Here is a 27,509-nt window from a genome sequence, read left to right on the forward strand (position 1 = left end):
GAATGGAATAATAACAATCTCAAATTTAATCCCATTAAATATTTGATGAATAAAGGGTAATATTTTGTTAGGAGCTTCATAATGATAGTAATGGTGTCCTATAAAATACCACTGAAAGAAATTTCTTTTTTCTAATTATTACTGCTTGAAATTCCTTATTTACTAAAAATATAAATTATATATATATATAATACAATATATGTATAGAGTGCAAGGTCATTTCTATTGACAATATCTCTAGATATCCAACATTATTTAATATATAAATTTGAAGTTCAAGACAAAATATAGTTTTTTTTAAGTTATATTATAATTAATACTGGGATAAATAGTTTTTAGTTCAAATTTTATTTAAGGTAAAACTAATAGAAATTTAAAAATATACTTAACTGTATAGGTTAATACGATTTAATTTAGTAACTAAACAAAATTAATATATCTAAGTCGTGTTTTTTAACACTTTTCAAGTTAATTATAGTAAAAAGGTTTTACGAAAGTGATTTAGTAGAAATTAATATAATATAAGAAATGATTTACTTAATGAAAATTATTTAATCTTTGTTTAATTTTAAAGATTATTCTAAAATCTCTACTATTGAGAGATTTTTTAATTTTTTTTAAAATTTTATTTTAAAACATCAGTAAAATAATAGAGATTTTTAACTTTCGTTAAATAATTTTAATAAAATAATAGAAGTTTTTTTATTCTACAACCTACCAAATTAACAGAAATCTTTTTTAACTTTTGTTAAGTTCCAAAGGTTATTCTAAAAGACATGTTATACCGAGATTTTTTTAACATTTATTAAATTTCAAAGATTTATTTTAAAATTTTAATAAAATAATGGAGATTTTTTTAACCTTCATTAAATTCCAAAGGTTTATTTATTTTAAAACCTCAATAAAACAATGGAGGTTTTTTAACTTTCACTAAGTTCTAAAAGTTTATTCTACAACCTCAATAAATTAACGGAAGTCTTTTTAACCTTTGTTGAGTTTCAAAGGTTTATTCTAAAATCTCAACAAAATAACGGAGGTTTTTTTTAACCTTTTTTAAATTCCAAAGATTGATTGTAGAACCTCGATAAAACACTTCAGATTTTCCAAACTTCAATAAAAAAAATATAATTAAATCTATTTATAAATAAATAATTAAAAACTATATAATTTTAATATATTTTATAACTAAATTCTCTAAAATTTTGAAAGTATAACTTTACACTACAAATAAGTTTTCTAAAGTTTCAAAAATTTATTTTAAAAACTCAGCAAAATAACCTTGGATAATAAGTATTTCAACAATATTTGCATATTTCTTATGATTGATGGTAGTTCGTTTATATAATTCCTATTTTTTTGTTACGAGTTCATACTTCAAAAAATCTGACTTATTTTGTTTTAACTTTTGATGTACGTATATTTTATGTGCAATTTTAGTTTTAGTTATAATTTTTAGTATTTAATTCTCATAATTTTAAAATATTTTAAATTAAGATATTTATTTTAAAATGCATCTAATAATTAATTCATTGTGAAAGTGAAAAATAATAAAGTTAATTTTTCCTTGCAATATGTTCTTGCCATTTTTAGCCAAGAACACACATGTTTGAAACCCACATCTAACAAATAATGCAATTATTTATGATATATAAAGAAGTGATAAACACAGTGGCTTGTGACCCAAGTTGTGGCAATAAGATGATGGAATAAGCAATATTGGAATAAGAAGAAGATAATGCTCTATTTAGTGTTTCTTCTCCTTAAATATAATAGACATAAATGTGGTTGAATTGCAATTTCTGGTTAGGATTACTGTCAACGGCCATTGAGCATATGCTGGAAAGCAATGTATCTACGATAAAAGAAAGAAGTTAGGAGAATCGTTAGAGATTGTAGAAAATGGAGATTCTTAAACCCATGTTATTCAATAGGGGTTCTAAAAGGCCTTTCTTGAGGTTTAAAAATATTCCAGAAAACATGTTTCTCATGAATGGTTTAAGCGAGGAAACAACAACCCTGATTAAATGACTTAATAGAAGTTTTAACTTAAATAATAAATATTACTACTTTCTTTTATTGAATGACATTTGACTTTTAGCTTCCGAATATTAAAAAATTAATTGAAGAAAAATATGAAATATTGAGTATGGGTATTATTTCTTATGAAATAGGGGGGAATGTGGTGTTTTGTATATTTTTTTTTCTCAAAGTTGATTTTAATTTATTTATTTATTTAGTCTTAAAAATAGGAAAACATGTTAGTTTCATTTTTCTCCCTTAAGAGAGAGTTAGCACGGTAAACAAACTACAAGGTGCAACGATTTAAAATGAACATTTTCTAGAGGTGTAATTATCACTTGTGGCTCGTATCCCCTACTTGAAATGAAGGAAAGAAATGAGAAAACAAAAAAAAATATGAGAGAAAGAGAAAATAAGTACAACAACAAAAGTTGGAAATGAAGTGACCGTGTAATAGTATCACCAATCAAACAAACACATACTTCAATTATTAACTCTTGGGGAGAATTGTTGATCCAATAATGAACTCACATTGAATTAAATTGCTTATAATTATTTAAATTCTAAAAAAAACATTTTTGTTTAATATAATAGCGACAAAATAGTAGACCTGCATATGGCATAATCTGTAATTTCATTCTAAATACATGTGTTTTATGACTATTTATAAGTACTAAAAAAAAGTATATTTTGAATCACTAAAAAAGATATGCTCCATTAATTTGGTTAAAAAAATTAACTTTGTACCATCCCAATAATCTAAAACATACTCTTTTTTTTTAGAAATATTATATTTTAAATAATACATTAATATTTTGTTATTAAAATAAGAATAATATATAAAAAAAATCAGTTGTTCAGGTCTCATTTTAAAAGAATAATATCTCTATAAATTTTCTCTATTTCTTTTATTTGTCTTCTTTCTAACCTTTTGAACCTCTTTGTCATCATAATGATGATTGAGGTTCGTCATTAGATTTCTAATAGTGAATACTACAAGATTGTCCGATAAGAGTTTTAGATAGAGTAAGTTCATTTTTTATGTTTTTTTTTCTCCTTAGAGTTAGTTTTGAACTTATTAGATTAACTTAGGTATAACTTTGCATGTGATGTTTAGAGCTTCAAGATTAGTTCTTGTGAGTTTAGAATCCTAGTTACATGTTTGAATCGTTAATCAGATAGGTTAAATTAGGATTAAAGCTCTTTGTAAACACAATTGCTCAAACACATGTAAGGAAAGTTAGTTTTATTTTCAAATACAACACTAAGTTAGAAAATCGGGATGTCGAGGTGTCTCAAATTGTCTAGCAAGATTGTTTGCTTTGAGAAACTTTGAATGGTGATTGAGATTGGATTTAGTTTAGAAATAATGAATATATATGTTGACAGAGTAGCTCATTCAGAATACCTCTACCATTTTGAGTAAAGAAATGTCAAATTTAATGTTGTGGGTTTATAAAAATAGAACTTGAATGCAAAATTTTGGTGAACAAATATTATCGATATCAGTTTGAGAAACCTTTTTTTGTATATCTCGCTCAAGCGATAATAGGATGAAAAATAGGGTGCTCTCATGTCGATTTTTGCTCAAGCGAGGCGATAGGGTATCTCGTTCAAGCGAGAGGGAATTTCACTCAAGAGAAAATGGGATGAAATTTTGGGTGCTCTCAGATCTATTAGCACTCAAGCAAGAAGATTTTTACTCAAGTGAGTCCATTCTTGATTAAGCTATAATTTTTTGCTTAAGTTAAACTAAAAAAACTTAAAGTTTAATAATTTCTTTTGTATTTTTGTTTTATTATGGTTTTTTCAATTAAATTTTAGGTGAATTTTAATTATATGTTTAATTGAAAATTCATTAGTTTTTATGTGTTTGTGTAAATTTTGGATAAATTTTTGGTTTATTTGCTTTCTAAGCTTTGTATGATTAAATTATGTGATTTTGGATAATATGAGATGTGAAATATGAAAATGTAATCAAGACATAGTATTTTTAGGAAATGAAATACCATGTTGAGGTTATTAGAAGAGTGTATTGATTTGTGAGTGTCCTATGAAAGAGATGATCATGATTCTACTAATATAATGGAATCACATAAATAAAGTTACTCAAGTGGTGAAAGTCGTTGAAGGTTCATATGATTTTTTCCGGGGTGTGAAAAAGAACCAAGACTTTTAGGACCTATGAATTAACCCTGACATACAAGGTGATTTTGATGTTGAGACTATTATGCGCATGGTTGTGTGGATTAACAATGGATAGTATGACAGGTATGAGTCTTTAGATGCTAATTTCAATACATGATTCTTTCAAAAATAGAGTCAAGTGTCTTCAGGACCAATGAATTAACCTTGTCATACAAGGTGATTTGATGTTGAGACTATTATGCGCATGACTGTGTGGATTCACAATGGATAATATGACAAAAGTAAATATCTAGATACTAATTTCAATACATGAATCTTTCGAAAGTAAAATCAAGTGTCTACGTGTTGATATGTTAATAAATTTTATAGAATGAGTGATGAGAAAATTGAGATAATGGTAGACACTTAGATGTTTATAAATGACGATTTTAGATAATATAAAATGTATAATAATTAATGTGTTTGTGAATGAAATTTGTTTTATTTAAAAAAAATTATTGAAAGTCTTAAAACATATGTAGCACAGACACAGAGATATGTATAATCTCTAAAATGTAGGACACATGGACACAAATCTATATATTATATAAATTGACAATAAAGATTTATGTGCACAAGTATGTTCCAGATTATTTTTTGGAGCAGAAATATATTTTTTCTTTTTAATATTGTGTTAAAACCGTACTAGAATTGTCAGAAATCTACGAGTGTCGGTGTCCGATATAAGTATTCAACATCGACACATCATTTAAAAGACACATAATTTAAGAGAGAAAAAAGTGTCTGAGTTTCATAACTTCAAGCTTAAAACTATTGCTATTTTAAAACTTGCTATAAACGTGTTTTACACGAAAACAAAGATTGCAGGTAGTGGAGCCAAGCAAAACTAAGCATTAAAGAGTTGGAAAATTAGTAGTGATTTTTTTAATTATCTAAGTCTTTTGATGTATATATAATTTAGATTCTTATAAAAAAAGTAAAATATTTTTATAATAAAATATTGTGAGTATTTAGAGTTTGTCAATGTTACACTCATCATGATTAACTGGATACGTGCTGAAATAAATTTTATCCTTTTACATATCAAACTATTCATAAATAATTATCCAATATAATATTTAGGGAATTGAATATATATATATATAAATAATGTAAGGGTCTAGAAAATAACCTTAGAGTAAAAGTGGTATATTTTAAAAGATATCTTAATATTTTATTATTAAAATGAAAATGACATATAAATAGAAAATTCAGTTCAGGTTCTGTACCGTCCCGTATCAGGGCGTTGACTAAGTCAAGGTCAAAGTCAACGACTGGAAAGTCAAAGTCAGCTCGAGGTGTCGCCCAGATGTAGAGACGCCAAGAGGAGGCGTCGCCTAGGCGGAGGCGTTGCCTAGGTGAAGGCGTCGCCCAGGTGAGGGCGTCGCCAGATTAAACAGTGTAAAAGCAAGGCAATCACGGTGTGGTTCCCCGATACCCATGGGTAGGAAAGACCATGGAGGGAGCGACGTTGTGGGAAAGCCTCAGGTCCCGATATCTCGGGAAAGTGATAAAGAGAAGAAAAAGGTGGCTCCAAGGCCATAGTTATAGTACCAGTAAAGGGCAGCCTGACTCGCGAAGTACCCCTGCCGCCCCAGAGACGCCTTCGGGACAGATACGACCCAAGAGGAAGGTCACGCCCAGGATAACCGGGTGCAGGGTGTGAGAGGAAGGCAGATACGCTCTCAGAGTAAGTGGCTAGATACTTGGGGGCATGAGTTGGCACCCAAAAAGCCACCCCTAGCGCAGTAGCACTCCCAAGTAGGAGGACCCACACGCAGAAACGTCCCCAGATGGGCAGAAACGCCCCCAGATGGGGTCAAGGCGTCGTGAGGCCCTCCACGTGTATAACAGTAATGCCGGAATAGAAACACCCTCAAGTCAGGTGCCAGGTAATTAAAGATATTCAATACAGTTTCCCTTTTTAGCATTCAGGTACTATTATGGCTCCCAAGCGTTTCAACGTCTTAAATGCGTTACGTTTCGTAATTAAGCGCTTTAATGAGTGCGTTACGTTTGAGTGTAAAAGCGCTTTAAGGCGCTTTAAATGCTGGGGGCAGTTTAAATAGCACTGAGAATGTCGGAAAAAGGGTTGGAACTTTCGGCAAATTTACCAGAGAACTCTCTAGTTGCTTGCTCGTGCTTTGAGGTTACGTACAAGTGACTGGGGAATATTTTTGCCTGAAGGAGACAACACACACACATATACACAGTTCTTTTACCACCCCCAGAGTGCCATACGCGGTGCTCAGATACGTGGGTGGACAGTTTTTTGGTGTTTCTTGCTAGCTGACTTGAGCGTCGGAGTGCACACGGCCGCTAGGGCGCCTCTTTGTCCTCTTTTTTGCAGGAATCCACAGGTAACCAGTGGGAAGGAGTCCCTAGCTGACGGTTGAGGTCGTGCACGAAGACGTCCCGGTCAACCGGACGGAACAGGTTTCATTTTAAAAAACCACCATCTCTCTTCCCTTTTCCTTTTTCTTCCTTCTCTCTAATCTCCTTGCTTATCAGTTTGACGATCGGGGTCTGCCATTGGACTCCTGGCAGCGAAGACTACAAGACTACCCGATCAGAATCTCTTATAGAGTAAGTTCAGTTTTGTTCCTCTTTTTCCTTTTCTCTCCCTCCTCTCTAAGATTTTCTTATATCCTTGCTTATCAGTTTGGCGATCGGAGTCTACCATTGGACTCCTGACCGTGAATCCTATAAGATTGCCCGATCAGAAGCTCTGATAGAGTAAGTTCAATTTTTACCCTTCTCTGAGTCAAATTTTGAACTTGTAGGTTTATCTCAATCTAAGTGTATGCATGTGCCTCTTTTAGTTTTAGGATTAGTCTTTAGTTGATCAGAGTCTTAGAGATATAGTTAGATTTTTTATCAGGACTCTGTGGTGCAGGTTAAGCTACTTTTGAAGATTTTGGTAGGTTTAGAGCTCTTCGTGAGCATATGCTCAAGTAAAGGTAAGGGAAGCTAGTTTAAAATCTTCAATAGAACCTTAGGTTAGAAGATTTGAATGTGAGGGTGACGGGATCACCAAGTCCAGATTTTGTTGCAAGATTTCTTGTTCTGAGTAGATTGTAGTTTGATTGAAATTGAAAGTGTTGTGATTGAGAATTGTTTGTTTGATTTAAATGGTTTTGGAATTAGAAATCATATATATGTATAAATGGACATAATAACTCAATGATTCAATGAAAGTAATTGTATCATGTTGAACAGGAACTGTCAATGTAATGTGTAGATTTATAATTTATGAATTGAATGTGATATTGATTTATAATCTAATCGGTATATTAAGTTATGCAGAATTTTTCTGCATATTTCGCTCAAGCTAGCAAGTGCTAGCTCAAGCTAAAATTTATGGGTGCTCTCTGGAGGATTTTAGCCCAAGCTAGTGAATTTTAGCCCAAGCTAGTGAATTTTAGCCCAAGCAAAAAAAATTATGGGGGCTCTCTGGAGGATTTTAGCCCAAGCTAGCGAATTTTAGCCCAAGCTAAAAATTCTGGGTGTTATCTGGAGGATTTTAGCTCAAGCTAGCGAATTTTAGCTCAAGCTAAAATTCTGGGTGCTCTCTGGTGGATTTTAGCTCAAGCTAGCGAATTCTAGCTCAAGCTAAAGTAAAATAAAAATAATAAATAAAATAATAAATAAAAATATTAAACTAATTTTTATTTGCTTTTAAAAGATTGATTGATTTATTCCTATATAGTTTTTCTTATAAAGTATGTAAACTTTTATTTCATTTATAGTTAATTGAAAATCTCTTTAATTAGACATTTATATGATTAGTCAATGAATTGTTGTGTTTTTTGGATATTCTAAATATTGGTATGATTTGATTGTTTGATGGGGGATATTATGAGGTTCAAAATATGAATTCTAATCGAGACATAGTATTTTCAGGAAAGAAAATACCGTGTTAAGATTGTTTAGGATGTGCATTGACTAGGGATTCATCTAGAAGGAGATATCCTGACTCTCCTAAGATAATAGAATCATATAGATGAAGTTATTCAGGTGGTGAGAGTCAAAGGAGGTTCATATGAATGGGTAAGTTGTTTGAAAGATAATTAACTTGACCTGTTATATGAATTAACCCTGTCATACTAGGAGAGAGATGATATTGAGATTAATGCGCATAGCTGTGTGGATTTCACAGTGATGTAATATGATAGGTGCAGATCTCTGAGTCTAAGTCAACGCACGAATCTTCCGGAAGTAGAGTCAAGTGTCCATGTGTTATGAGTCAATAGAAGTCTGACATGTGAAAAGATGAATTATGAAATTTAATAGACACTTTATGATTTGAGAAATTGTATGAGACTTGATGAATTATGTTGATTAATTTGACATGAAATTATATAGAAATTTTTATATAGCTAGCTTACCGTGTTATTTGTTTGTGTTTGTTTCTTTATCTGTGATGATAGTGTTTTACACAGGAGCAGAGATTGCAGGGAATAGAACTCCTCAATGAGCAACTGGAGTATTGGATAGATTTACCTTTGAATGCTTTATTTTTATTTTTATTTACTTTTGATGTATATATTAACTCCTATGGAGAGGGATATCTTTTTGAGATACAAATATGATAACCTAATATATGTTTACATGTTAATTAGATATTGTAGGCATAATATATTAACAAATATGGAAAAAAAATAGAAATGTTACATATATATATATATATATATGACGTACTTATAGTAATTGAATTCACTAATTTAAGATTACAATTTTAGACCAGAGCAAACCTAAATTTCTATATTTTATAAATTTTAAATGTGAAATAAATCCATTAAAAAGTACAAGAACTAAAATAGTTTTAGTAAAATCATAAATACCTAAAATGTATTCTCTCCACAAAATTTGTAAACATAGATGTAGCATGCCTACCTATTTTTAATTATTTTGTCAAGATTATAGACCTATATCCGACAAAATATATATATATATATATATATATATATATATATATATTAATTATGGGCATTACAATCATCATGTTAATTATTTGTTTTGAAAACTAAAGCATAATTTAAAATATATATTATAGAATATAAATAGAAAGATAAATACGGGAATGTTGTTGAAAGATTTAGAAATAGTTTATATATATAATCCTTGATTAAACACAGTCCCCACAAATTATTTGTCTTGGCTCCTCCACAGGATTCATGCTGAGGTTGGGCGTTGATTGATCAATCTAGCGGCCACTGTTTCCTTGTTTTGATTTTTTTTTGGATTTGACTCTTTAATACGAAAGCAACAGTAATCACATCATCTTCAAACTATGACAATATGATTATTTGTTACTCAATGGCAAAGCCAACACGGTTTTCTTGAAAAACTACAAAAATATATGTAAATACACCAAATACTCCTAAAAATTAACTTTAGAAAGCAAAATAATTAATTAAACTAAATACTTTTTTAAAAATTAAAAAAATTGTAATATCTTAATTTTTAAATTAAAAATTATTTATATCTAAATTAGTTTATATTATTAATAAATAATTTTTAAATTAATATTTAATTAACTATTAAAATTTTAATTATTAATTATTTAAATTTTAAAATTAATAGCTCAAACTTGATAAGTAGTTAAATATAAATTTTAAAATTATTTATTAATAATTTATATATTAATAATTTTTTCTATAAAATAATATTTAATTTAATTAATATAATAACTAATAATTTATAATTTTAAAATTTATTTTTATTTAATGAATGAACTTCCCAAATTCAATTGTTTATCAGTAACCTGGGAAATAAGTGTCCCAAACTATGATATTTTGAAATGTTGTTTTCTTGTGGTTTTTACATATAAGAATGGTAGAAGTTATTTCAATTATAGCCTATAGGTGAAGATAAGGGTGGACCCGTCCCGTTTTCTCTCCACTTGTATTTCATTTATCAAAAATAGATAAGAAGTAGAAAAAACTTATAGACCACAGAAACATATTGTGAAAAAAATATAAATTTATAAAAAAGATTCTTAAAACTATAACACACGAGATAAACTGTTTTTAATTATTTTTTAGTTTCATTATTAAAATAAAAGGTTCAATTAAGATTCTCGATTTTTAAAGGTGTAATTATAGTTATTTTTCATTTAATAAGCAGTAAGATTATAAACAAATAAATAGTGGCAATTTTAATTTCCGTATAATGCAATTTACACGCAGAATATCACAATTTTATATTTTTAAAATTGAGATATTTAAAGAAATTTTTAATACTAGAAAACTTGAATTGGAAATAAATAAATAATAAGAAAGGTCAGTAAGCCTAACTTTAGGTAATAACTCTTCTTTTAAAGGATAACAATACTCACATTATATATTAGGTCGGATATTTTGTCTCGCTTTCATAGTCTTTAATAAAACAAAATTGAATTTTTTTATCTCTTTATAGTTCCTCCAATTTAAATTTGATTTTTAAGATTTATCCAGAATATGGAAACTAAATTGAAACTCTTAAAGAGTATATTTATTTATTTATTGTTATAGTTTCTCCGATTTAAATTTGATATTTATCCATATAACAGTCTATAGAAACTAAATTGAAAATTTTATTAGTTTTATATATTTTATTTAGAAAAATAAAATTAAAAAGTTATTTTTATCTATTTATCCTAATAATCTTAAAAGTTCAAGGGTATAAAATATTTGTGGATTAGAGAATTTATATCAATTTTATGATAAAAATATATCCAAAAATTTTCTACTTTTGGTTAGGGTGATACAGTGGGTCAGGTTATGTGGGTCAGTCTTTGGTTCGTTAGTAAAAAATGTGGGATGGATTTAGTTTTTCAACCCGCTGATCCGTTTCAGTCTGTTTCGCATAATTCGTAGTCTGCTCGAGTCAACAACGGGACAGGGAGGGCTGATTCATTAGCCCGTAAAAAAAAGTTTGTGTATTGACTTGGATTGGACTTGACAGTGATAACTTGAACTGAAAAAAAATATTAATATTTTTAAATTAACTATGTTAATTGTAATGATGTTTATGTTTAATGTTTTTGAATTAACTATTTTTAATATTTTTAAAATAGAAGAATATTAATATTTAATTTTTATCTTAATTGAATTATTAATGTTTGACTATGTTGGTAATAGAAGAAAAAATATTGATGGTTGATAATAACAAATATATGGATTCAATTTGATAATTTTTTAAGAAAAAAAATAAAAAATATTTTTATTGAATTTCTAAAAATAAAAAAAATAAAAAAACTCAAATGCGGATCTCTTATACGGAACATAAAATCTAGTCCAAGTTTATTATGCATGAACATGCTAAGGACCGATTCACTTTGTCATCCTACTTTTGAATAATAAAAAGTAAATATTATTATAAAAATATTATTTTTCTGGTACAGAGTAAAAGAAGAATTAGTAGACACAAATTATTAAGATTAAGTTATACTACTATTTTTTATCACAAATTAGTTAATTGGGCATAAAGCGACTACGAGTTTCAACAACTTTAAGAGTAGATTTAAAATGTAATGTCGTTATCCATTATTAATTAATATATTTAAAAATATTATTGGTTTAAAGTGTGAGGCAACTTTACTTGAGAACAAGATGGTTGAAGAGGAACTGAATGATCCTTTTGGAACTGGATACAACGGGGATCTATTCAATTATCAGCATAAAAAGAAGCAATTTTATCTTATTTATAATTTTAGTGTTGAAAAAAACTGAAGAGTGATACGGACAGTGGGAGGCTGCGTTTTATATGGATATAGGGATGGAACAATGAAGACGAAAAGGTGTCGGTTACTTGTTTCACGAGGGGTCACTGTCAAATGGGCTACATAGTGGGCCCAGCCCATACCCCCTTCACGTGCGCCACTCGTTCAAACCACCTCCTTGTGGGCTCAGCTCTGTCTGGTTGCAGCACCACTGTCTCGTGTGGTCCATTCAAGTTATGTTCATCATCACCCCCACTAAACTCCTCTACAGAGGACCCCACAGTGTTACCCTATGTATGCCTAGTCAACACGACACAACACTTCTCATATATCATTCACCAACACCACTCCAATGTAGCACACAAAAACAGCAAAATAGAGATGCACAATAAGTAAGAAATTTCCGACAGCAACATGTAACATATCCATATATTGATTTGGGGGTTAGGACTCCACAAATCTAGTAAAAGATAGCATGTTAGAGTTTGGTCTTCCCATCTTGTTCCTAACTCTTTTGTTCTCCTTTTGAATGGTTATTTTGCCATGACACAGAATGTTACAACCAACCAGAAATGAGATTGAATTGAAGGGATAAACCCGTTTCATTTTCAACCTTTTATATTCATTTATGTTAGTATTAGACCGTTACTTCTCAATGCTTTCGATTGGGTTCCCGATTGAAGAAGAAGTAGGCTAGAATCCAACCTAGGCTACATCTTATGTTCCATGTGGTCCTTTCCTTTCTTTGTTTTATGCACTCTTCTATTTTTTTTATTTATCTGCAGAATTGACCTTCACTTCTCACCACTTTTTTTCATTTATAAGTACACTGACAAATATCTCATACGTGGACAAAAAAAATCTTATACATTTTTTAGATTTAAATTATATATAATATAAATTTTAAATATTTTTCGTTATAAGTTAATTATTCCAATAAAATTTTAAAGATATGATTGAAGATATCCATAACAGGCGTAAGACGCGTAAACTCTATCTGGAAAGATAACTTTCAAAATGACGCTGTGTCCTTAAGGGGGAAATTTAAGAGGTTTAAATATATTCTAAAAATATACTTTAATTCAATATAAAGTGAATTTTCATTTTGAACAAATAAATATTTTTTATGAACCGAATATTTTTTATTTTATTTTATTACCTATATAAGATTTGACTTCGAAATCATTAATTGAACTGAAAAAATTCTGCGTCCATTCATTTAAAAGTTGGTAAAATAAATCAATTTTAAAATGTCCTTGAGTTATTTTTCGGGTTAACTAGATTTTTATTGTTGAATGACTTAGATGGATTTGAATACATAAATTAAATTGTTGAAAGATCGTGCCTCTCGTTTAAATAATATTTTTTTATTAGAACTTTGTATCAATAATAAAATGTTCTTAAAATATATTTTCAATCAAACCAAGACATTTACAAAAATGTATGATTAAATAGAATAAATCTAGTTAAGATTTATTTATATTCTTAACCAAGTATACATGATGCTGTACTTGTATTTGAATATGGGTTTTAGAGTTTAGAAAAAATATTCAAAATTCTAAGATATATTAACAACCTCCACAATTTCGTAGACAAATAAAAATACTAAATATGGGAGACATGATTGAATAACACTTTGGTTCTTGATTTGTAATTTATTTTTCTAGTTTAGTCTTTTTCTTAAATCATAAATATTAACATTAACGAAACATGTTATGTAACGTACTAAGTGCCTACATGCTACATAGATTACACGTTTGTGAAATTTAGTGTGCATATTTGGGCTCAAATGTGATTAGTTCCTGTATTATTTAATATGTGACATTAGTTAGTTGTTTGTGGTTGTATATTTTGTGAAGTAGAGACACGACGAATATGGAAATGTACAACGCCAATCTTCATGAATATGACAAATGACACTTTTGTGAAATTGAGTCCAATAGTGTAAAATTCATATGCATTTGCATCATTTAACATTTAAATTTTTACTTTATTTCTAACTTGTTTTCATTTTTCACCGTTTTTTTATTCTCTACGTAACAGACTATTTGATAATCAATATAACAATCCAACCCAAATATATGAAAATGGAACGTTCTACGGGAATCTATTTTCTTTTATGATGGGCATTCAATTTCCACACCGGTTCCTATAATGAACATAAAAGTTGTCAAACACAAAGACGGGCTTTCAAATTCTTTAAACTTTCAAAGCACAAAGATGCAAACCCAAAACCGTTTATTTCCTGGGATTTCTTTTTGCACCCCGTGCTTTTCTTTTGCACCGTCACAAATATTAAAAATCATCGCTTTCCTCTTTAGTTTAAAGTTTTATTTTTTTATTGTTAGATCTGAAAATCTGCCAAATTATGTGATCTTAAAGTTGGAAAAAATATATCAGATTTCTATAACAATAATTTGAAAGTTAATTTTAATTTTAAATTGTGAAATTTAGAATTTAGTATAGTATGTTGGATTAACTTTTTTATAAAAAAAAAGGACTTCTGAATTATTAAATTTGGAATAAACTTTCTTATTTCATCTTTTATCTAAAAGACATTTTTTTCATAATTTTTTTTTAAATTATGTAATTTAGAATTGTCTTCCAAATTACATAATTTGAAATCTTTCATGAGTCCATGACATAACACATACACAAAAGGATGATAACAACAACAACGGGATGAAATGTGATGGCAACAACAAAAATGTGACAACGATAAGGGATGATATAAAAAAAAAGTATGATAGTTTTGTCTTCTACACATCTAATGGACGCTGAGAAAAAAAACACAAGGATACAAATTGAAATAGTCTTATTTGTTTTATCTTTTAGATTATGCTTTTGGTAGGTGGCAATACGGGACGAGTTGTGCAAGTCGTCTCGCGACCCACTGATCCACTTTAGGTTCACCTCGCATAATGGGTAGCCTGCACACGCAAACAATGAGGATGGACCAACCCACTAACTTGCATAATACTAAAAAATACAAAAAAAAATTTGTGATTTGGAATTTTTTTGTTAAGTTTGTTGCTACTTAACGCGTTATGATACTACTTATGAATTTAATGCAATAGAATTTGGACTATTAATTTTGTTAAATCCATCCATTGAATATGCGATTTTTATCACTCTTCCCTATCTAAAGTGAAATTGTTATTTTAACTACATATTTTTCCATCATTCCTATTTTAGTGAATGTATCTACCGATTATAATTTTATTTGTATTCATTGCTTTGGTGTTTGTTTTATCCATTTTATATTGTTATTCATTTGGTGAATTCCAATAACAAAATGATATCTTGGATGCATAAAATCAGGACGTTAATTGAAAAGAAGCATGTCAAGGTATTAAGTCTCTTTTAATATTTTATGTTATGATTCAATGTTGATTAGTGATTTAGATTGATTCTAGACTGATTCATGGTAAAGGCATTGTGTTAATTCAATTATTTTTACATATCCAATTTTTATTGTATTATTTTAATTTTAATTTCATTCTCTCATTGTCATTGTTCAAATGCATGGAGATGACGAGAAAGATTATAACTATTAAAAAGTCAAAAATGAAAAGTCTTTTAAGGTTGCATCTATATTTTTATAGATGTTTTCATTTTGTTAAATTTAATCTAATTCTTCAACAAGAACAACAAAAATTAATTTCTATATGCAGGTTGACCCACATGTCATTCCTTATGTGAGATAAGCCAACAAAATTAATTTGCATTATTTATGTAAGACGGGTCAAACCGACCCATATTTTACCAGCTAATACCGAATGGATGAGCTAGCCTGCATTGTCACCCCTAACTTTTGGGCCATTTGTTAATTGACCCCAATACAAGGCAATTTCTCCCTCCACCATATCAATTTCAGCATGTACCCAATCAGCTCTAGAAAATGACAAAAATACCCCTCTTTAAATGACGAAAATAATCTTATACAAAAATGGAAAAAAATATTTTTGAAACTTTTATCTGAAATATTTTGGATTTCAATTTTCGGAACATATTTTTGAATTCTGAAATTTTTTATCAGTTTTGTGTTCAGAATTTTTTTTTCATAATGTATTTTTTATTTTTCAATTATAATTATTATTTTGGATTTTTAAATTTGGAATAAGGGTAGTTTTTGAAATTTAAAAAATTGATATGGTGGAAGTTAAAATTGATATGGTGCAGGAAGAATTTGCCCTAATACAATGATTACATACCCCGGGCTATTTTTTCTTGTACCCAATAAATTTGTTTCCTACACCCAATGAAATTAAAATTTCATAATTGGCCTTCATTCCATAATTGGAAATCCAAAATTGAAAATACATTCTGGAATAAGAAAAACGGAATAGATATTTTTGCATCTTGAAAATGAAATTTTGGAATAGAATTAAAAAACCAAAATCTCATTTAAAAAAGTTAAATTCAAAATATAAATAATACATTTTGGAAAAGAGATTCTAGAAAACAAAATCTAGAAACATATTCAGAAAAAGAATTCCAAGAAACAAAATTCTAGAAACATATTCTAAAAAGATTATTACAGAAACAAAGGACATAATATGAAAAAGTGTTCTGAAAATTCAAATCAAAAATATATTTCAGAATACCAAATTTAGAATACATTTTGGCAAGCACACCTTACTCTCATTTAAAAAGGAAAAGTTTATTTTGACACCCAAATACTAAACCACACATTTTTGACAAATAATTATAATAATATAATAATATTTTAAAATAAAAAATAAATAAATAAAATTAAAATAATAATTTATTAGTGTGTAGAGTGTATGTATTTTTATGTATGGGATATTAAAATGTCACCATCCATTTTAAAAAAAAAAAGAATATTTTAATCATTTTACATCAATAATAGATTACTAAATTTAAATTTATTAAGGGCATCAAGCAAAAACCCACAAGTGGACGCAAGCAAGAAACAAAATGTATACAAGAAATAAGTAACTTTCTCAAAGAAAAAGAAAAGTAATGAGTTCAAATTCATGAATGTAAATTATATATACTGACTGTGAGAGTGTGAAAACATTTTTATATTATCGTCTAATAGTTGAATGTTTTTGAATGTTAGTTTTATTGAATTTTATAAGTGTTTTAGACTGTTTTATGATTTTAAATGAAGTATACCGGCCGTGTGAAAATATTAAATTAATCCAATGATTGAACGTTAAATAAATGAAAAATACATATTAGAAGACATTAAATGTCAAGTAAAAAAACATGTAAAATTGTTTTTGTAGAGATTTTTTTTAAAAAATATTTTCAACACAGAATAAGTCATAAACAAAGATTTCACTCTAATTTATATATACGGAGAGAAGATCATCTTAAAAAACCACTTTTAATATTAAATAATATAACAGTACGCTTGAAATTTAAACTTTTAGCTGATATCTATAAATTTAGACTTTTAAAGTGTATCTAGCAACAATCAGTGACATATCTTCCAAGAGCTTGCTCGTATCCCCTAACAAATTCTCTTTTCTTGTTCTGAAAAATATCTTCCTTTTGCGAAAAGTGTTTCAAAAACCATATATTTCAAAACAACACATTCACCCATTTGATCGATCGTATAAACAGGATTTAAGATAGACGTGATCCTGTTTTTATCATAAATAAATAGGATGACAACTTTATATTTATCGAAATGCTAGATATTAGGAAAATTATGTGGTCTGTTTTTATTTGCCTATCTATTTGAACCTTCTCTGAATGTTTTTTTTTTCTTCTGACAAATACCATACATCAAAACAAAGGCAAACTAAACTTTTATATATCAAAAACTGGGCACAGACGATAATGTCTTTGCAGTATTTCCCTAAAATCTTCATGGAAATAATAATATTCTTATCCTTCATGGAAATACTAAGTGGTACAAAAAAAAACAAAGAAAATAATAATATGATAAATTACAGAAATAAAAAACCTATATATAGTGTGTATGATGGAAAGAAAATTGAAACTGAAGTGTAATTTAATTCTCACAAATAATCCTCCAAAGATAGGTCTGAGGGTACATCATATCCGAAAACCATAGAGTAATCATCCAATTCATCAGAGGTGAACTTTGGGATCCTCCAGCTTTTTCCAACCTCACTGTCTTCGCCACTGGTTAGCAGCTCCAACACCTGCGTAAAACCAAAAAAGAAGGAAGAACATAAAATAAGTGTGATCTTGTTGAGACTGAGAGAAACTTAAACATGGTCTTTGTTGTTCATTCACCTCGCTCATTGGGGGACGCCACGTGGCAGTTTGTCTCACACAGTATGAAGCCGCTAGCACTACCCTGTACAGTTGCAGTCCATCATATTTACCTTCCATTCTTGGATCAGCCAGCTCAGCAATATTCCCTGATTCCATTAGAGGCTTTGCCTATACGTAGTTACAAAACTCTATTAATTTCTTGCTTAACCAATTTATACATCCATGTTTGGTGATAAATTCCTAATAACTTAACCATGGAACATACAATTCTCACTTAATCTCTATAAAAAGCTATGATTACCCATAAGAGAAGGTTTTGTTTTGATGAATCAACAGGTCTCCGTCCAGTTACAATCTCCAAAAGTAGAATTCCAAATGCAAAAACATCTGTTTTCTCATCCACTATTCCATGCATAAAGTATTCTGGCGCTAAGTATCCAAACGTGCCCTCTACGGGGATCACAGCATGGTGAGTCCACTTGTTAGGAAGCCACTTTGCAAGCCCAAAATCAGCAATCTAAATAGAGGTTCAAAAAAATTTAAATGTGAGTTGATTGACTTGAACCACGTCAAAACAATGTTGTTTTTCCAATTCCAAAATGTTTGCATTTGATTATAATTCTATTTCTACCTGTGGTTCGTAGTCAGGACCAAGAAGAACATTAGAGGCTTTAATGTCACGGTGAATTATTCGGTGTTTGCAACATTTGTGAAGATAATGGAGACCCCTTGCAACACCAATGGCAATTTTGTACCTGATTGGCCAGTCTAGTGAATCTCCTCCTTTACCTGATAATCATTCCAATGCATTTAATCTCAAATGACATAACAAGCAATTCTAGCTGAAAAAATAAAATGAAACTCTAATACGAGGATTTTTTACCATGCAATGCAGTTGCCAAGTTTCCATTTTGAGAGTAATTGAAAATCAGATATAGCCCATTTTCAATGCAGCAGCCCACTAAAGTTGCAGTATTAGGATGACAGACATGTCCAATAACACCCAATTCCATAAGGAACTCTTTTTCCTTGTTAGGATCCTTGTTATCCTTGGCCAACCTCTTCACAGCAATGGTTCGTCCATCTGAAAGATCACCTTTGTATACTTCCGAATACCCACCTCGTCCAACCAAATTATCTGTTGTTTTGATAAATGAAAAAGGAAAAAATATTCCATCAACACCTATTATTTATATCAGCTATCCACCTACATTTTTCTCTGTTGTTTCCTTATTTAACTAGGCGCCCAGTAGCATATAAGATTGTCTAAAAGTAATTTTGAAAGAAATCAAGAGTCCACAATAACGTACCTTGGTGGAAGTCGTTGGTAGCATTGAATATCTGTTCATAGCTGAAGCACTTCAACAAAGGCTGACGATTTTCACTTTCGTAAATGTTGAAGTTTTTCCTTCTAAATGGTGAAGCAAGGAATGAGACTATGAACCTAAATGAGAACTGTGGTTTTATCTTGGATCGGCTCTTAATCTTTGAATCCAATGATGGGGTATACGTGGTGCTTGAGACCCTAGTGCTAAAGGTATCATCTTCTGTGCTGTTTGATTGTCCCTCTAGACTATTTAGTACTGTTCTTGGTGAACGGTTCTGAGCCTTGATTCCTGTGATATAATCCTCCAGAACAGGGGAGACACCCTTATCACATTGCTTTTCCTTCTTAAACCTTCTTGAATTTGGTTGTTTGTTATCTACTGGTGAAAAGATACAAGTTACCGTATTTAAGGGACTTGTCATCCACTGTAATTTGTATTTTGTCACATTATTTCTGAGAACTGAATTACCTTGAAAATGAACTGAGTTTGGCTTGACACTTTGATCTGCCTTCCTACGTCTTCCAACTGAGACTATTGTACACCCTTCATGCGCATGCTCAAAGCAATACCCTGTAATTCCTTTGGAAGTTCCAATTCTAAGAAATAAAAAAAAAAAACATAAATTGGGTTTGTCTTGCATGATTTTCATAAAGAAAATTGACAACTGTTGCCATATCATTCAGTTCATACTTATTAGTTTGGTTTCTTGAGCCACGAATAAGAAGAAAGTCAGCATTGATGGACTTGGTTTCCTCCGATAAACCTCCACCAACTGTGGAATTGAGTGCCACCCTTGCCTCCAAATTAACCTGATAATGATGTTTTCATGATAACTTATTTGATTCTAGACTTTAGTAACACGCATGTTGTAATATAATATTGGTTATACAAGATTTAAAAAAAAATTATCATTTTTAAAGATAGAGACATTTATAATCGTATATTTGATTCTGGTGAATTACCTGCTTAGACCAACAGGTCTGTGCAAATTCTCCAAGCACAGATATAACGTTTGCTTTTGCTTGTCTCAGTTGTGATTGCCTTTTTCTGACGGAGACTCGCTTCTTCTTATCCGCATTAACTATAATTTAACAGATTTGGTGGCTATTACAACACTAAACATTCACAATACGAATACGTGTTTTGCTCTATTTACAAATCGTCAATCATTCATGTTAGAATCTTAAGTTTAGTGAATTTCATTAAAACACCATTGAATACGTGATAGATTGATGATGCAGGAAAGAAGTAATAAGTAATAAAAGGCTAAATGGTTGAAAATTTTGAATTTGGGTAGAAAAATAGTGACTAACCAAGCACATGCACAGCCACAATGGTGTCATTTGGATTGGCTAGAACTCTTATTGCCCATGAGAGAAGCTCCTTGCTGTCATCTGGGTCTAAGGAGAGGCCAATGAGTATTTTGGCAGGGGAGGGAAGTACCATCTTCAAATGAAAATTGGGGAACAGGTTCAGTCACTGTTGTGAGTGTGTGGAGAGAAATGAAATTATTTGCTCTGCTAGTTCTTGTCACACATGGATGAATGCATTCTCAGCCTAAGAATAAGTAGTGTAAGGAAGAGCATGATTAAATTCAGTTAGGGGTGTGAGGCCAACTGCCAACCTCCATGTCCAATTCTTGTAGGAGAAGCATGAAAAGGCTTTAAGAGTGGCAATAGGAAAACTGATTAGACTCTATTTCTCTCTCTGGTGACAATTAAGTGTTGTAGTAGTTGGGTGCTTTGGGGTATAAGCAAAGGTGGGCACATATTTGATTTATCTTGCTATGTAAGCCAAAAATGAAGCTCCCCTTCAATTTTAGTATGCAAAGTACCTTTTCTTCTTTTCTTTTCTTTTCTTTTTCTTTCTTTTTTACTTCCGTTTGGTATGAAAGACTATGGGGCTATTTGCCACCTTCTTAAAAAAAGAACATCACTCATCACTTCAACATCAATGAAACTTCGAGAAGACACCAACTGTCTTCTCTTTTCTGATGGATGAAGTGGCAACATTTCCTTATAACTGTTTCCCCTACTTCGCTATCGAACTGTGAGGTTGGTGCATAGCCTTCATTATTTTTGCCATGCACAGCAAAACATTAGAACATTAGAGAGATATAGATTACCTTGTTATGTAGAATTATAGCATTAACAATGTGAGCCCAAATCTATCACAAGTATAATAGTTGTTGCACATAAGAATATTTTCATAACATGGAAAATTATAGAAATGGAAAATTCAGAGCAGATGGCCCTTCTAGTGTGCTATGAAAGAGTGGATTCGTTTACAATTTTCTCTCTTCCAAGGAAGATAAGGCCATTCTACATTCAATTATTGCTTTTTTTCTGAACAAGAATTTCCCCTTCTGAACGAGCATGTGCGACTTTCACTTCAAGATTCGTTAAATAAATAATAATGCCGATTTTACAACTCAGAGGTATAAAAAACTGGAACATGTGATGCTATTCTGGTTCTCATTTGGGTTGCTACCAAAAGAAAAAAGAAAACTGGACTTTACATAGTAGAAGTCACATTATTTTATACATGAATCAATTAATACGTTCACACAGTATACACAGCCTTAAAGTAAATCTTGCCGATAGAATTGCATTATTTGCTGCTGAATTTTTTGATGCGAAACTAGAATGGGCTAATGCATGTTTGGATCCCAAATTCAAAATGAAAGGGTTAACGAAGTTTATCTTTTGGTGATTTGACAAAACTTTAAATTCTAAGCTAAAATGACAGAAATTTTGCAATTCTGCTAGCATCCAAAAATGGTGCATAAGACGTGACAACGGATTGTCATACCTAACGTTGGAGTGGTGAAGGCAAGGGATTGGGATTATGGAACTGTCGAGACATGGATAACCCATCTTTCAAATCCTACACATCGGAAATTAACAACAGTTTCACCTTACTCGTAAACTTTATGTGGTTCACTTTTTCGGAAAAAACAAAATAAAATTGGAAAGATACGAAGAATTCCTTTATTTAAAGTAAAAGAATATACTGTTCAAGTTCGTTAATACATCTTCATTTGAAAAATCCATCTACTATTCAACAGTTAATCATTGTTACTCTGATTTGAAATTATCAGGACATTAGTTACAATTCCGGTGTTTATGGTTCCAAAGTACTACAAAGAAAAAACTTAATTGAAAGAGTAAGTTGTTATTATAAATGATCCGGTCGGTCATCGGTAGTCGATGACGTCAGCAGAAGATAATCACGTGGACCACTCGCATGGTGACACGTGGACCAGGTGACAGATAGATCAGGTGAACGTGATCGGTTGTCAGTAACCAAGTGACCACCGACAGATCAGGCGGCAGAGAAGTCAGGAGACAGATCACCCAGAACGGTGATCGACGGTCAGTAACCAAGTGGCCACCAACAGACCAGTTCCCAGATGAACGCCTAGGGCAAAACGCGAGAAGCAATAGAGCACTGATCAGTCATCGGGTGCAATGTCATCGGGGTCTCGTGTTACACGCAGTTAAACTGGGACTGAGGTTCCCAGCGAGAGCGTTACGCATGGACCTCGCATGAGCACATCTCAGGGAATCGTGCACGAGAGTGGCCTGAGGGAGCTAGTAAACCGGTCAGTGACTGGTGATTCCCTCAACCCATTACGTGCGTGACACCGTGAAGGGTAAGCCGTCTACGCAGAGAGCAACGTTTGGTGAGTGTGCCTAGACCAGCCACACCTGGCGTTCTCCTGAGAGTATGCGGTTTACCCAGATGGAAGAAATATGCTAAGTTACTCCGCAAGGGAATAACTTAGCACAAACAGAAGCGTTAGAGCCCTTTAAGTAGTGACACGCGTATGGTTAGATGTGAGTCGCATGCCTCCACGTGTCATCATCTGAGAAGGGCGCGGTCCAGATAAAGGTGCACTCCGTACCGCTAAAGGTACAGACAAGCGCAGCCAAGCGCAGACACGCACAGACACTCACACTCTACTGATTCTGGAGGTACGTTGTCTCAGAAAAGCATAACAGGGTTCTGACACATGCCAGAGGGGCATAACAGAATTCTGCTAGGCCCAGATACAGGGAAAGGCATAAAAGAGAATCAGGGGAGATTCAGAGGGGATAGAGAAAAAAACAGAGAGCAAGAGTTTTCACATACACTACTAGTTTTTCTCATTTGGTGGTTCTGTGATCTAACTTGATCGTCGGAGTGCAAACGGCCGCTAGAGGCGCCGTCTGTGTGTTTTGCAGGTCGCGTTTGGAGATCCTAGAGAAGGTTCTGAGGGTGATTTTGCAGATAACACAGTCGCGTAGACGGGGCAGAGAGAGCTGCGAAGCGATTCCTCCACGCTCGAGTTGTCGGCAGGATCATTTGGCGCCCACCGTGGGGCACGAGTGAATCGTGGTCCCATATACACCACAGTTTTAAAGCTTACCAAAGTTTTTCCAAGTTCTTTGCTGGGAAAGATGCCAAGAAACAGACAACCATCACCTGCGCCATCTGCTGACGAAGGAGCTGTGACAATGGCGCAGGTCCTGGAGATGGTGCGCACGCTGCAGGATAATGTCGCAGCGTCGAGAGCTGAACAAGAAAAGATGCAGACGGAGTTGGCAGCGTCGCAGAGCAGAAACGATGAGCTGAATCGTGTCAATGAAGAGCTGAGAAGGACGTTGCAGGCACAGAGGGAGCACATGGTTGAAGAAAGGGTGGCGAGGTCGCCATCGCCTCAGAGATCGTTCCCCATGCCATTCTCCCCTGAAGTCATGGGAACCATGGTGCCTCCCAACCTGGTGGGAGTGAAGGCGTCGTTCACAGGGGTAGAAGATCCAGAGGCGCATCTGACGGCGTTCCACACCCAGATGATGTTGTCTGGGGGCTCAGACACTGTGTACTGCAAAATGTTCATGAGCACACTAAGCGGAATCGCCATAGAATGGTTCGTGAGCCTGCCAGAAGGACATATACGTCCTTCCCTCAGTTTTCAAAGCTTTTCACTGAGCAGTACATCGTCAACAAAGCACCCGCAGTGGTGTCATACGATTTGTTCGATGTACGACAGTACCAAGGCGAGTCGCTGAAGGACTATCTCAACCGCTTTGGAGCACAAGTGGTTAGACTGCCCAACAAGGATGAGGATATGCTGGTGCACGCGTTTAAGAAGGGAGTGCTGCCTGGTCCCTTCAGCGAGTCCCTCATCAGGAGCCATCCCAGCACCTTTGCAGAGATCCGACGACGCGCGGTGGCGCACATAGTGGCAGAGACAGAGGTTTCTGAGAAAAGAGGGAGTGCTGCACCGCCGAGACCGCGTGGAGGGCAAGGGAAGCCGCAGCAGCAAGCAAGGGTGCACGAGGCCAAGGAGGGGAAGAAGGTGCAGGAAAAACCTCGTTCCTATCCATCGAGCAAGGACCAGGGCAGGGGGCGTGCAAGGGAGAATAATGCACCCCCAAGATACAATTTCATGGTGGGATTGGCGGATCTCATCGCCCTTCTTGCTGTAGCAGCGAGACTACGAGTACCGGAGAAGACAGATAAGGTACTTGGAAGGAAGAAGAATGAGTGGTGTGAGTTTCACCAGGCCTTTGGCCACACACTCCACTCCTGTTTGGCGTTGGGACACCAACTGACAGAGTTGGTGAAATCCGGATTCCTAGCAGATTACCTGCGCGAGCCACAGGGTGATCGCGCGTCGGGATCCCAGGTTGGGAAACAGCAACATGAAGTCCATGTGCACAGGGAAGTGCAAACAATCGCGGGAGGCTTCTCTGGTGGGGGATGCACCGCGTCACAGAGAAAGAGGTACGCTCGGTCGGTTATGGCGGTAGACTCGGTAGACGAGAGCCATTACCCTGAAGTAGATATTGTCTTCAGGAAAGCTGACCTACGGGACGTTGTCCCGCACGATAACGACCCTGTGGTCATTTTCCTCATCACGGCAGGAAGACGAGTGCACAGAGTGCTCGTAGATCAAGGAAGCTCGACAGACGTCATGTTCTGGCCGACGTTTAACAAATTGCAGTTGTCCCCTGATCAACTAAGGCCGTATACGGGGTGTCTTTACGGCTTTGCTGGGGATCAGGTGGTGGTGCGGGGGTACATTAAGCTGAGGACAACGTTCACTGATGGAACGACGGCCCGCACCGAAAGGATAAAGTACTTGGTGGTGAACGCCCCTTTTGCGTACAACATTTTGTTGGGGAGGCCAACACTTAATAGGTTTGGCGCAATACCATCAACGAGGCACATGAAGCTGAAGCTGCCGTCGATGGAGGGAACCGTAATAACCATCAAGTCGGATCAGGCTGAGGCTAGACGCTGTTATGAGAACAGCCTCAAGCAGAAGAGAAGCGTATGTCACGTCACCACGACACCACCACCTGGTGTGCGCGAAGAGCGATCGGTGGTTACGGGAACGAATGGCGCTCGGAGGATGGAGAACGCTACGATGGGGGGCTCCCAGGTAGCTCAGGTTGAAGAAGAAGAGGAAGGCGCGATCACTCCCGACGAGTTAGGGATCGCGAGGGCGGTCATCGCCAGTGAGAGAAGGCCCCACCCAGCTGAAGGATGGGTTGAAGTGGACATAAGGGGGAAAAAGTTCAAGTTGGGAGGATATCTCGTTGAAGAAGAGCGAAAGCTGATTGTCGGTGTTATCGAGAAGCACTTGGGTGCTTTTGCATGGTCAGCGTCTGACATGCCAGGAATCGACCCCGATTTCCTTTGCCATTGTCTGTCGATGGATCCTAAGGTTCGACCTGTGCGACAAAGACGAAGGAAATTCAACGAGGAAAAGAGGAAGGTGATCCACGACGAAGCGCAAAAGCTCCTTGCTGCAGGGCACATCAGGGAGATCCAGTACCCAGAGTGGCTAGCGAACGTGGTGCTGGTGCAGAAGTCAAATGGCAAGTGGAGGATGTGTGTGGACTTCACTGACCTCAACAAGGCATGCCCCAAAGACTCTTACCCCTTACCCGGTATAGATGCTCTGGTGGATAGCGCGTCGGGAGGAAAGCTACTCAGCTTCCTGGATGCGTTCTCAGGATATAACCAGATCAAAATGCACCCGATGGATGAATGCAAGACAGCGTTCATGACTGAACGGTCTTGCTATTGCTACAAGGTCATGCCATTCGGACTAAAGAACACGGGGGCTACCTACCAGCGACTCATGGATAGGGTGCTCTCGCCCATGCTGGGAAGGAACGTACATGCATATGTAGATGACATGGTGGTGCACGTCCCAAGAGAAGAAGCACCATGCGGCCGATCTGGAGGAACTATTCACCACCCTCGCCAAGTACAGGCTGAAGCTCAACCCCGAGAAGTGTATTTTTGGCGTGGAGGCTGGGAAGTTTTTGGGTTTCCTCTTAACAGAGCGGGGAATCGAAGCTATCCCAGAGAAGTGCGCAGCGATCGTGGCAATGAGGAGCCCGACGACGGTGAAGGAGGTGCAACAACTCACCGGTCGTTTGGCAGCCTTATCCCGGTTTATGTCCGCTGGAAGGGAGAAAGGTCATCCGTACTTCCAGTGTATTAAACGCAACAACAGATTCCTTTGGACACAGGAGTGCGAGGAGGCCTTCATCAAGCTGAAGGAGTATCTGGCAAGCCCACCAGTCTTGCGTAAACCTCAGGTAGGCATCCCTCTTCGTCTATACTTTGCTGTGACGGAGAGAGCAGTCAGCTCAGTCCTGATGCAAGAGCAAGATCAGGCCCAGAGGCCTGTGTACTTCGTGAGTAAGGTGCTGCAAGGCCCTGAAACAAGGTACCAGGCCCTCGAGAAGGCCGCCCTGGCGGTGGTATTTTCAGCAAGAAGACTCAGGCATTACTTCCACAGCTTCACAGTGGTGGTAATGACGGATCTGTCCATCCAAAACGTGCTGAAGAAACCTGACGTAGCAGGAAGGATGGTCAAGTGGGCGGTCGAATTGTCAGAGTTTGACATTCAGTACGAGCCCCGAGGACCGATCAAGGGGCAGGTGTTCGCGGACTTTGTGGTCGAGCTGTTGTCAATCGCGACACCTACAGAAGGTTTAGATTTCCGATGGGTGTTATCGGTGGACGGCTCCTCTAATCAGAAG

The 27,509-nt window shown here is 34.2% G+C and overlaps 1 protein-coding gene across 2 annotated transcripts; it reads right to left on the bottom strand.

The window, feature by feature from the left end:
- Window positions 1-17,670: 17,670 nt before the first annotated feature.
- On the bottom strand, window positions 17,671-21,092 carry LOC137807370 (probable receptor-like serine/threonine-protein kinase At5g57670). Of its 2 annotated transcripts, none has more exons than XM_068607985.1 (10): window positions 20,772-21,092; window positions 20,421-20,539; window positions 20,149-20,267; window positions 19,927-20,054; window positions 19,441-19,833; window positions 19,014-19,268; window positions 18,762-18,919; window positions 18,432-18,647; window positions 18,149-18,298; window positions 17,671-18,054 (listed from the first exon to the last, which is right to left on the bottom strand). In XM_068607985.1, the coding sequence occupies exons 1-10, from the start codon at window positions 20,902-20,904 to the stop codon at window positions 17,908-17,910; spliced, it is 1,818 nt and encodes a 605-aa protein (XP_068464086.1). In that variant the 5' UTR covers window positions 20,905-21,092; the 3' UTR covers window positions 17,671-17,907. The 2 variants fall into 2 exon arrangements, with proteins under 2 accessions (XP_068464086.1, XP_068464085.1); XM_068607984.1 differs by having other exon boundaries at window positions 19,441-19,836; window positions 20,772-21,046.
- Between the last annotated feature and the right edge of the window lie 6,417 nt (window positions 21,093-27,509).

The sequence above is a fragment of the Phaseolus vulgaris genome, chromosome 3 (genome assembly GCF_000499845.2).
Source record: "Phaseolus vulgaris cultivar G19833 chromosome 3, P. vulgaris v2.0, whole genome shotgun sequence".
NCBI lineage: Eukaryota > Viridiplantae > Streptophyta > Magnoliopsida > Fabales > Fabaceae > Phaseolus > Phaseolus vulgaris.